Source organism: Haliotis rufescens, unplaced genomic scaffold (assembly GCF_023055435.1).
Source record: "Haliotis rufescens isolate VD_foot unplaced genomic scaffold, xgHalRufe1.0.p SCAF_11, whole genome shotgun sequence".
In the NCBI taxonomy this organism is placed as follows: Eukaryota; Metazoa; Mollusca; class Gastropoda; order Lepetellida; family Haliotidae; genus Haliotis; species Haliotis rufescens.
Window position 1 is genome coordinate 43,934,085 of NW_025963791.1, and position 13,139 is coordinate 43,947,223.

Here is a 13,139-nt window from a genome sequence, read left to right on the forward strand (position 1 = left end):
GGTGTGTGTTTCTCATGCTGTGTGTGTTTATCATGGTGCGTGTATGTCATGGTGTGTGTTTATCATGGTGCGTGTGTGCCATGTTGTGTGTTTATCATGGTGCGTGTATATCATGATGCGTGCAGATCTTGGTGCGTGTATATCATGATACATGTTGTAGACCTTATGTGTAATCCTTAGTTGCAAGAGATTACAGTCCACGGGGTTGTGAGAAAATTCAGTTTATTCAGCAAGGCATATAGAAGACACTCCTGAAACAATTTAAAATCACAATATATCACATGTTTCAGAATAAATGTACAATAACACATTAAATGTAAAGTATCGATCTGCTTCTTAATAACTGATTACATCATTACAGCAGATACGCAAATATATTTCTGCCTCGATATCTAATCAGTGCAGATGTACCTTCATATACAAAGACAATATAATTACACATTATTAAACGCATAACTGAGGAAAGCATTAAATCATCACATAATCATATTATGCATAATGAATGCACAACATGAACATATTATATAGATAAACTATATACAAAACATACCCTGTGTGTGACACGAGAGTGTAACATGCCTTCTGCCAGTCGTCTCATTCGACAGTCACATGAAACTAAATACAGATACAATATTAATTATAATATTGTAAATAACATATATAATCACGGCATATACATGCATCACTGAAATACAACTTCAGTCATTCATTCATACAACTATCAATAAATACATGCATACATCTAGAGAGATATGTACAAAGTCTAGAAATACACCAGATTTACTAAATAATAGCAAATATGCATCAAATACCAAAATACGCAAAATACCAAATAACCAATACATTGAAATATAAAATATATGTATAGATAAGCAATACTCATGAATCAGACCCTAATCTCATCACACTCACCTCATTCACTCAACCTATCGTTTGTTTATGTTTACAAGTTATTTAAAACACATTTTATCATTTATTACTTGATTTATACTAATGATTGAAATTATAATGTTTAGATTGATACAGATTAATTATGATTACTAACCTTGATAACTTGATCCTCAATCCATTGCTGTGCAGTGCAGGTGGGTGTGTGCAGCATAAGATTAGCAATGGCAGGTGAGAAAGGGATTTGAATTGAAAGGTATACTAATTGGCTCACAACAGGTAACCCTAATGACGAGCAAACAATAGAACAAAACACCCTTGGAAGTAAAATAGACTGGACCATTGACCTTTGACCCAGTAGAAAGTTATCAGTAGCAAATACTGATAAGGACACAACTAATGATAGATAGAAACCAGGAAATGACACAACCCTCTGTTGAATCAACAAGCTGAAATAGAAAAGACAAGTTACTTTATCTACACTAAAAATACTAACATATTTACAAGCTGCAGAATTAACACCTACTACATACTTCCTCCCCTCGGCAAAATGATGTCCTCATCATTTGTCATGACCGGAAATAAGGGACAAAAGCATACTCTTGGCTGTGACGTCATTTACAACTCCTGTACCTATCAGTGAAAGTAGATAATCAGCTCGACTTCTCCAGTCCTCTGGAACATCAGTGATAGCAGACATTACGTAATCTCCAGATTGCATCCACTGAGGCTTTCTCCGTTCTCGGGTAGAGCGTCTAGGAGCTGGTACTGGTCTAGGAGCTACCTGGGGAACTGAGTTGTCACATCCTCTAATCGGTTCTAGATCCTGGTCTTGAACTGCAGGAGTGACATCCTCTGGTACAGAAGCTGTGTCTGAGGTTGCAGATTCTGATGACTGATCCTCAGCCTGATCCACATCGGACTCTTGATCCTGTTCCTGAACAGAATCTGCAGGCTCTTCCACATCCTGATCACTTGAAGTAGAAGCTCTATCTTCATCTACTCTAACCTCAGTTGGCCTATCATCTTCTCTAGAAGTTGACACTGACGGCTGTGATGGAGTGGAAACAACTATGAAGTCATCATCCTCATCTTCATCATAATCTGGGTCTTGTCCTTGGATTCTCCTTGATCTTCTAGGAACTACTGTTGGTCTAGGAACACTAGTTCTGGGAGCAGGCTTAGGTGGTGTGACGTCTTGACGTGGAAGAGAACTCACAGGAAGTAACAAATTTCTATGCAGGGTCCTGGTGCGTCCTTGTCCATTTTCCTTCCTGACAGTGTAGACAGGTACATCAGGGTTAGGCTGATGGATCACAACATAAATGTCACCTTCCCATTTGTCCTGAATCTTATGACGTCTTTCAAAAGCCACAACTCGTACTAACACCCTATCGCCAACATCCAGAACTGCAGCTCTCACACGTTTGTCGTATAAATCCTTCTGCTGACTACGAGATTGATCTGCCTTTTGGGATGCTAACTTGTAGGCCTGGTCCAACCTTTCCTTCAAGGATTTTGTATACTGTAAGGTTGTTCTTGGCTTGCTTGGCTGTATGTCAAGACCAAAAGCAACATCGACTGGAAGCCTTGGGTGTCGGCCAAACATAAGATAAAAAGGTGAGTACCCAGTAGACTCATGCCTTGTGCTGTTGTAGGCGTGCACTAATGGCCCAACACATGTCTTCCAGTCTTTCTTTGCTTCAGGATCTAAAGTACCGAGCATGTTACACAAAGTCCTATTAAATCGTTCGCACATCCCATTACCCATAGGGTGGTATGGGGTAGTGGAAGATTTCTCAATGTGCAAAAGGTGGCACAACTCAGTCATGAGGTTTCCTACAAAGTTGGCACCCTTGTCGGAATGTATTCTCTGTGGAAGACCATAATGTACAACAAAATGGTTGAAGAATAGTTCAGCTGTTGTTCTTGCTGAGGTATTCCGACATGAATAGGCCTGTGCATACCTGGTAAAGTGGTCGGTGACCACTAACACATACTGGTGACCTCCTTTGGATGCCTCGATAGTCAAAAAGTCCATGCATATCAGCTCTAGGGGCTGTGTGGTCACGATGTTAACTAGTGGTGCTTTGTCAGTGGTCGCCTTCCTCTTTAAGCATCTGTCACAAGACTCTAGGTGTTTCTGAACATCCTGTGCCATGCCTGGCCAATAGAATCTCTCTCTTAAAAGAGATAAAGTGCGGTCTCTGCCAGGATGTCCCGAGTCATCATGCAAACTACGGAGTGCAGCAAGTCTACATCTTGAAGGCAAAACTAGCTGTTCCTGAGTACCATCTGCTGTCACAGTAACTTTGAGGAGAACACCCTCAATAAGCTTGTAATGATTGTAGTTCTTGAGCAGACCAGTCATAACAGGATTATCTCTGTACATCTTGCGGTCCAATCTCTGTCCTGATTCAAGAGAATCAATAATGTCTAACAAGTCTGGGTCTCTACGCTGAGTCTTACTCCACTCCTTGGCATTGGTTTGACATTGTTCCTCAACAACAGAAACATCATCCTGGGACATGCTATTAACAGACAAACAGATGGTCTCGACCAAGCTGGACACCTGCACTTTCCCACAGATGGCGTGAACAACTTCACTGCTGACTTCTTCACAAACTGGCAATCTTGACAAGGAATCTGCATCCGCATTAGACTTTCCAGGTCTGTACTTGATGGTGAAGTTGTACATGGATAAAGCAGCCAACCACCTGTGTCCTGTGGCATCTAACTTTGCAGTAGTTAACACATACGTAAGTGGGTTGTTGTCTGTAAAGACTAAAAACTCGTTTCCATATAAGTAGTCATGGAACTTTTCGGTAACACTCCACTTGAGGCACAAAAATTCCAATTTGTGAGCTGAATAGTTCCGTTCCGAGCGTGTGAGTCCTCTACTGGCGTAGGCTATAACTCTAGATACCCCATCTTGCTCCTGGTATATAACAGCTCCTAATCCCTGAGCACTGGCATCTGTGTGGAGCTCGAAGGGCTTAGAAAAGTCTGGATATCCTAGAACTGGAGGACTTGACAGACAGGACTTCAACTTGTCAAAAGAATCCTGCTGTGCTTCTTCCCACTGCCAGTCAATTGGAGATACATGCTTCCGTGACTTGCTCTTCCTCTGTGGTGTGGAGGGCATCAAGGCCGACAAAGGACGTGCAATCCTGGAAAAGTTCTGTACAAATTTCCTGTAATACCCTGCGAAACCCAGGAAACGACGAACATCCTCAGGGTTCTTGGGAATAGGCCAGTTCTTGATCTTGTCGATCTTGTCTGGGTCTGCTTCAATTCCCTCAGCTGACACTATATATCCCACATACCTGACCTTCCGTTTGAAAAACTTGCATTTCTTAGTAGCAAGTTTGAGGCCACACTCCTGGAGACGCTGGAAGACTAGTCTGAGGCGTTCTACATGCTCCTCATAGGTCTTGGAGAATATAATTAAGTCATCCAGGTAGATGAGACAAATACGGAGATGCAGACCTTCCAAACACTTCTCCATGAGGCGCTGATAGGTGGCGGGAGCATTGGACAGACCGAAAGGCATTCGGTTATACTCGTAGAACCCAAGTGGGCCTACAGTAAATGCTGTGCGCTGTTTGTGTTCTTCCTCAAGCTCCACCTGGTAGTATCCACTTTTCATGTCCAGCACTGAGTAAAATTTCATCCCACCAAGGCTGTCAAGAAGCTCTTCTATACGGGGTAATGCATAACTGTCCTTTATTGTCCTCTGATTTAACTGGCGGTAATCAACACAAAGTCGTAAACGACCATCCTTGCGCTTAACCAGAACAATGTTTGATGCCCAAGGGCTGTGTGAGGGCCTTATCACTCCAGCAGACAAGAGGTCATTCAAGTGTTGCTTTACATCTTCAAACATTCCAGGAGGAATACGACGATGCCGTTGTTTGAAAGGTGTGTCGTCTACGAGGTCTATCCTATGTCGGACAAGTGACGAGTGACCAAGATCATCTTCACTTTTGGAGAATATATTACTGAAGCGCTGAATAACTCCAAGTCCTTGATCTATCTCATCTTCAGTAAGTCCATCACGGTCAAACTCTATCTGGTCAAGCAAAGTATCAGGATCTGAAGGCATAGTTGGTGTCATTCCTTCTATGGAGACGGGCTGAAGCTCACATAATAGATCCTTAGGACGTACAACAGCTGTTTGAGTGGTAACATTTGACACAAGTACATCAATGTCATATGGCTTGGTGGGATCATAGGTCAATAGAGTAGGTGCAACATCAAGATCCCTGGGTAACACTGAGTCTTGAGTAGCTTGTATAAGGGCACATACTTGACGGTATGGTACGCTATGGCATAGTTGTGCCTTAATAGTGACATGAGAGTTGGGTGGAATCATCACTCTGCTTGTCTCTGATGACTTCAAGTAGCCAAGTACTCCTCCATTCCTCGATAGTTCCTTATCTTGAACAACCATACTCCGAAATGTCAAATACCAAGGAGTAAACAGGTCAGCACATTGAAGAAAACGAACACCATAAGCAGACTTACACTCACCCAACAAATGTGAAAGTACATTTGTGCCAAGTAAAATAGGTACCTTATGGTTGTACTTAGTATCAGGTACAACAAGAAGCAAACAAGAAGTGACACAATCACCAAGACCACAACCATTAGAACTGACTCCAACCTCAACAAAACCTATGTAAGGCAAAGAATCACCACCAGCATGTTCGATATTCAACATGCAACCCAAAGGCTCAATTGGTAAATGATTCAAGAAGGAATCATAAAAAGACTGAGACACAAGAGACACTGTCGCTCCAGTGTCAAGTAAAGCTCTGGTTGTGACACCCTCAACCTGTAGCTCGACCTCATTAGAATGACCCACAAGCTTGTCCATAACATGTCGTCCTCTGGGGCGTAGATCTTGGCCTAGGAGTGCCCCCTGCCCATAGGCCTGTTGGAGTTTAAAGGTCTCCGGCGATGATCCTGTCGGACACGACAACCATATGAAAGATGACCAGGATAACCACAATTCCAACAAACAGGGAGTGGTCGTTGCTGTATACTCTCTTGAGATGGATCTGATCCAGAAGCACTCTCAGACTGATTCACTGACGTTGATGTGTCCTGTGTGGAACCATAAGCACCTCGATATCCTGATCTACCACGACCTCTAGGCCTAACATCTGGTTGCCCTGACTGAAGCTGATTGATCTGTGTCGTCATTTGAGTTTGATGATCCTTTATGCCAGTAATCTCTGACTTCATTTGCTTCAACATATCTTTAAGTTCAGAATAGTGGTCAGGCTCTGTTGACTTCTCAGAAGACGCTTGTTTCACCATAGCTTGCTTCCCTTTATGTTGAGGAACAGTCCCACGATGCAAGTCAAACTCCAACTCTCTTAGGCATAGACGAAGGTCATCAAAATTCTTGAGAGACTCATATTTGTAGCCTGCTAGTCCCTTAAGAGTAGGATTCAAGCCATCCCACAACCTTGACCTCAACATATCATCTTGCTCGGCATGAGATATAGACTTCTGACAAACCAACTGGTAGAGTAATCTCTCAAGACGACAGCTCCAAGCAGTGACATCTTCACCATCCTTTTGAGTGGCACTGTAAAACTCGGACATGAGTACAGAAATTCTCCGAAGTGTCCCAAAAGCACTCTTCAACTTGGATAGGATGTCTGTAATTGAAGCTTTGTGACCAAGCTTCATTGCTGAAAGAGCAGCTTCACCCTTGAGGGATTTCCGTATGGCTTGTAGAATCACGTCATTGCTGTGTGTTTTGGCCTCAATCAAGCAGTCGACCTCATATCGCCAAAGGTCATATTCACTATCCTTGCCTGACTCCCCACTAAATACTGTAAGTTTAGGGAAGCTGTGATATGCGTGAGTACTGACAGTCTTCTGTTGTGTAGTACTACTAGTCGGAGCAACATCATCCACTGAAGCACTAGCTCCAAGATCAACTTCCTGTTTAATTATAACTTCCTGTTCTGAGACAGAAGTGATCCAGTCTTTGAAACCCTCCGCTGTATCAGCTTTAGGTTTCAATCCTGCCTTCTCAAAGGCAACAATCATCTTTTCCATTTCCTCTTTGCTGAATTCCATTTTGTAGATTCACCAGTGAAATTACGAAGACAAACTCCTGTGTGAAAATGTAGCACAAAGTAGAAATGCACAAACAGAAAAAAATATGGTGAATGGTGAACAGCACAAACAACGGAGTTTGTGGTAGAAGTAATAAAGGGTAATAGACTAACAACACAAACTAACTGTTTGTGTGCGAGGGAATATGTGGCCAGCTTACATGCTTGTAAGTGAGTGAAAAATACACTAATACCACGTGGCAACTAATGACTAAGTACTAAACTAAGAATGAAACCTTAATTGAGTACTCAACTGGACTAAGTAAGTACTTACATCTAAACTAAGTAAACTAAACTACCTGAAGTGCACATCACTAAACTAATTGAGATTAGGTAACACAAACACCCAAGTTTTATATTGTATTCAATGTAAAAACACGGAATGCAACATCAAATTTCAACAGCTCTGCCCGAAAATATCACGTCAAGCTGATGCAACACTGCGTGACAACAACGCGACAACACGAGCACACAACATACGACCAGAGAAATGCGAGAAACGCGACAAAAAATAAACAGAACACCTTGTGACCTGATGCAAAATATAAACCAAAAAACAGAATACAAGAACCAAAAGCACAAAAGCCCAACTAAATGTCGACGAGGGGATTTGGGATGTTATTAAATTAATTAGTATAGCGCAGCAGCAATAAAGTGCAATGTGCAAATACTGAATTGAATAATATACTAAATTAAGTAAGCTTGTTTAAAGGATGATACTAAGTTTTTTTTACTAAGTTTTGATGAAGCAAAATTTAAAAGTAAATTTAATCAAATTTATACACACTCAGACAACTCAAATTCTTCAACTGACAAAAAAAACCCCAACTAATTAGCGCATCAAAACTAAATGCAAAAAACACTATAAACAGAGCACAATTTAATATTCATAATTGCTGGTGTTTAAACAAGGATAAATGTATGCATATAAATATGTCACACAAATGTAAATATCAAAACATAAATCTTATACAGAATATAAATGCAGAAGTAATGATAGAAATGAACACAACACTGGAAGTAAACAACACAGTGTGGTTAGTCTGTGCCTTTATGGCGACATGATCTAAATGCCTTTATGGTGAAAGTCTAGTTATACAAAGTATACTATTTTTGGAGATATCTTCAATTCAGCTGATGGAAGTAGATATGGACTCAGTCATAGTGGATGGAAAACCGAATCACTGTATCACAAGTCAATCACTTATCCAGTAATTGATAAATGAAAATCAAATCAATTATAGAAACTGCTATCAATTTGATATATCAGTTTGTCTCTATGAAGCACATCACAAAAATATACCTAGCAGCACAATATCAAGTCTATGTTGGTCACTGTTGAGACGCTGGAACACCGCTGAATCCTCACTGGGGGCTCCAATGTTGTAGACCTTATGTGTAATCCTTAGTTGCAAGAGATTACAGTCCACGGGGTTGTGAGAAAATTCAGTTTATTCAGCAAGGCATATAGAAGACACTCCTGAAACAATTTAAAATCACAATATATCACATGTTTCAGAATAAATGTACAATAACACATTAAATGTAAAGTATCGATCTGCTTCTTAATAACTGATTACATCATTACAGCAGATACGCAAATATATTTCTGCCTCGATATCTAATCAGTGCAGATGTACCTTCATATACAAAGACAATATAATTACGTGTATATCATGATGCGTGCAGATCTTGGTGCGTGTATATCATGGTGCGTGTATATAACGGTGCGTTTATACCATGGTGTATATGATGGTGTATTCATGGTAGGTGTATATCATGTTGCGTTTATATCATGATGTGTGTTTATCATGGTGTGTGTTTCTCATGCTGTGTGTGTTTATCATGGTGCGTGTATGTCATGGTGTGTGTTTATCATGGTGCGTGTGTGCCATGTTGTGTGTTTATCATGGTGCGTGTATATCATGATGCGTGCAGATCTTGGTGCGTGTATATCATGATACATGTAGATCTTGGTGCGTGTATATCATGATGCGTGTAGATCTTGGTGCGTGTATATCATGATGCGTGCAGATCTTGGTGCGTGTATATCATGCTGCGTGTATATAACGGTGCGTTTATACCACGGTGTATATGATGGTGTATTCATGGTAGGTGTAAATCATGTTGCGTGTATATCATGGTGTGTGTTTATCATGGTGCGTGTATATCATGCTGTGTGTTTATCATGGTGTGTGTTTATCATGGTGTGTGTGTTTTTATGGTGCGTGTATATCATGGTGTGTGTTTATCATGGTAGGTGTATGTCATGGTGTGTTTATCATGGTGCGTGTATGTCATGCTGTGTGTTTATCATGGTGCGTGTATATCATGGTGTGTGTTTATCATGGTGCGTGTATGTCATGGTGTGTGTTTATCATGCTGTTTGTATGTCATGCTGTGTGTTTATCATGGTGCGTGTATATCATGGTGTGTGTTTATCATGGTGCGTGTATGTCATGCTGTGTGTATGTCATGCTGTGTGTTTATCATGCTATGTGTTTATCATGGTGCGTGTATGTCATGGTGTGTGTTTATCATGGTGCGTGTATGTCATGCTGTGTGTTTATTATGGTGCGTGCAGATCTTGGTGCGTGTATATCATGCTGCGTGTATATAATGGTGCGTTTATACCATGGTGTATATGATGGTGTATTCATGGTAGGTGTAAATCATGTTGCGTGTATATCATGGTGTGTGTTTATCATGGTGTGTGTTTATCATGGTGCGTGTATGTCATGCTGTGTGTTTATCATGGTGCGTGTATATCATGGTGTGTGTTTATCATGGTGCGTGTATGTCATGGTGTGTGTTTATCATGCTGTTTGTATGTCATGCTGTGTGTTTATCATGGTGCGTGTATATCATGGTGTGTGTTTATCATGGTGCGTGTATGTCATGCTGTGTGTATGTCATGCTGTGTGTTTATCATGCTGTGTGTTTATCATGGTGCGTGTATGTCATGGTGTGTGTTTATCATGGTGTGTGTATGTCATGCTGTGTGTTTATTATGGTGCGTGCAGATCTTGTTGCGTGTATATCATGCTGCGTGTATATAACGGTGCGTTTATACCATGGTGTATATGATGGTGTATTCATGGTAGGTGTAAATCATGTTGCGTGTAAATCATGGTGTGTGTTTATCATGGTGTGTGTTTATCATGGTGCGTGTATATCATGGTAGGTGTAAATCATGTTGCGTGTATATCATGGTGTGTGTTTATCATGCTGTGTGTTTATCATGGTGCGTGTATATCATGGTGTGTGTTTATCATGGTGCGTGTATGTCATGGTGTGTGTTTATCATGCTGTGTGTATGTCATGCTGTGTGTTTATCATGGTGCGTGTATATCATGGTGTGTGTTTACCATGGTGCGTGTATGTCATGCTGTGTGTATGTCATGCTGTGTGTTTATCATGGTGTGTGTTTATCATGGTGCGTGTATGTCATGCTGTGTGTTTATCATGGTGTGTGTATGTCATGCTATGTGTTTATCATGGTGCGTTTATGTCATGCTGTGTGTTTATCATGGTGTGTGTTTATCATGGTGCGTGTATATCATGGTGTGTGTTTATGATGGTGTGTGTATATCATGCTGGGTGTTTATCATGTTGCGTGTGTGTCATGCTGTGTTTATCATGGTGCGTGTATGTCATACTGGGTGTTTATCATGTTGCGTGTGTGTCATGCTCGGTGTTTATCATGGTGCGTGTATGTCATGCTGGGTGTTTATCATGTTGCGTGTGTGTCATGCTGTGTGTTTATCATGTTGCGTGTATGTCATGCTGTGTTTATCATGGTGCGTGTATATCATGGTTCTTTGTAATTGCACAGTAAGCGTAGGATACTGTAAAACAGCTCGCCACTCACAGCTGGAGTGGCCCAGAAGTGACCCCTCCAACTCTTTACAGGGTGTGGCTCCAGCTGCCAAGTCCATGACTTCTGTGGGCACTGCAAGTCATATCCCATTTCACGATGGGAATGTTAGACACGCTTAAAGGTCAGTTATCACTGCTAATTGACTTTCCCTCAGGAGATTTCTTTGGGAGAGTATAGAGAGAGTAATCATCATAGATAGATAGGTATTCTATATTTTGTTCATATAAATTAAGATAACAATATGCAAAGATAAGTAAGTTACATGTTTAACATGAAATGAGGATATTTATGAACATTGACATACAAATACTTTATATATTGTTATAAAGTTGCTTACATTAATGATAAATTCTGCCTACACATCTCTTTCTGTTTTCATAATACATATTTGGGCTATCCGCCAAGTACAAACGCCAGAAAAACAGCAGCAGCACAAGTAATAGCATCATGTACGGCTTTGGACAAGTATTTATTATTATTAAATTGACAATTATTAATATATATAACAAGTGTAGCATTAAGTTATATTTCTGTACAAGCTGCAGCAATGACATATCTGAGACTGTGTACTCCATACGTCACATACAGAACTTCATTAATGTATGTATTGACCCAAGCAAACTAAAAACATTACTTTGAAATCACAGTTATACTTGGCATCACTCGCATCACAAGGGGTGCTCTTTTATCTATGAAATCCTGCAGTGGCATAATACCGATAGCATTCAATCCACCAATACCAGTAGAGCCATCATGTAGTCCAGGGGCACCTATTCTAGGGCTAAGAATTCTTAAAAGCGATCGTAAAGCTTTCGAAATTTGACTATCGCTAGTCTCAAAACTATCGTGAAGCTAAGAAGTCTTACAGTTAAGACAAAGTCTAAGATAGATCAACTACTGTCGTAAGAACATTCAAATTGACGTCTTATTTTCTAATTGGAGGTTTAGTTGATCAGGAAGATCGACTAGGGACGACGAGCGTGTGTGCGCGTGTCAGACCTTCAAGTACTCATCAGCCAGTATCTTATGCCTCGTGATGCAATTGAAAACTTAAAGATGTTGTCCGTCCCTAACTTGAGCCCAGCGTCCTACCCCTTGATCCGTAAATCTACGCGTTAATCACCTTAAGGTATTTCAGCAAGGGGGAGTTCAATCGGAAGTAATGTAATAAAGTTTCTGAAGGGTTCACCATCAGGACGCTAGTCAAGGCAGGACGTTATACTATTGCTGATTTTCGGAACGTTATAGGATGTATCGATGGGACCATCATCCCGATCATACGGCCGTTAGCTGACGGAGATCCGTACCTTGTATAGTTTGGCGGGCTCATTAGAAGTTCATAACATTGTATTTTGACAATATGTAGTTGTCAGGGATGTATTGCTATGTAATGTAAGCAAGGGTGTGGAGGTTAGGATATCTTTTATGCATTTCGAGTCAAGTGTAACCTGGAATTTATGTGGACAACTATAGGCTAACCAAGCATGGTATGGAACATTCTAGAAGGTATTTTGACGATGTAAGTGGGCAAGAGCTTGCCTCTTTCATCTCGCATTACATCAAGACCAGCGGTTGTGTGCAGATCATCATATTTCCGCCCAGGATATCCAGTCTGGGCCTATGTTACTTACTTACTTACTTACTTACTTACTTACTTTGGAGATTTAACGTGCGCTTTCCGACTGATGCGTATTTCGCACACGGGCCCGGCCAGGCCATTTAATGTGTTTCCGAAGGGGGCGAAGGTGGTCTGTGCAACCCAAGAGGGGGGTTTTAGGGGTTGCTTATATAGAATTTGGGAATTTTGAGATTTGGAATAGATGCCGATGGGATTGGGGAGGAGAACTAAGGGAGCTGGGTATGGTGGATGTTTGTTTGTTTATGTGATTTTGATTTGGTAGGTTATTGTGTTTTTAGATGCGTTTTATTAGTTCCGTTTTTATTAATAATACGCCTAAGGCCTTGAAGTTTTCGAGTTTATTTTGTGGGTTTAGTGTTGCTTCTAGAGTTAGAGCCTTGTTTAGATTGAGGGTGGTTTGTAATGCGGTTCGATGTGTTAGGTAGTGTGTGCAGTGGATGAGTGCGTGTTCTGGGGTTTCTGGTTGTTTGCAGTGTTGGCAGTTACCTGTAGTGTGTTTTTTAAATTTTTTTAGGTGGTTATTTAGGTTGGTGTGTCCTGTTTGGAGTTTAGTGATTACTCTGTCGATTTTTTTGGATGGATTGCGAATTTTTGG

The 13,139-nt window shown here is 40.8% G+C and overlaps 1 protein-coding gene across 1 annotated transcript; it reads right to left on the reverse strand.

The window, feature by feature from the left end:
• Nucleotides 1-5,799: 5,799 nt before the first annotated feature.
• On the reverse strand, nucleotides 5,800-6,987 carry LOC124126403. Its single transcript, XM_046489835.2, has one exon. It carries the CDS (start codon nucleotides 6,985-6,987, stop codon nucleotides 5,800-5,802), a length of 1,188 nt encoding a protein of 395 aa, XP_046345791.2.
• Between the last annotated feature and the right edge of the window lie 6,152 nt (nucleotides 6,988-13,139).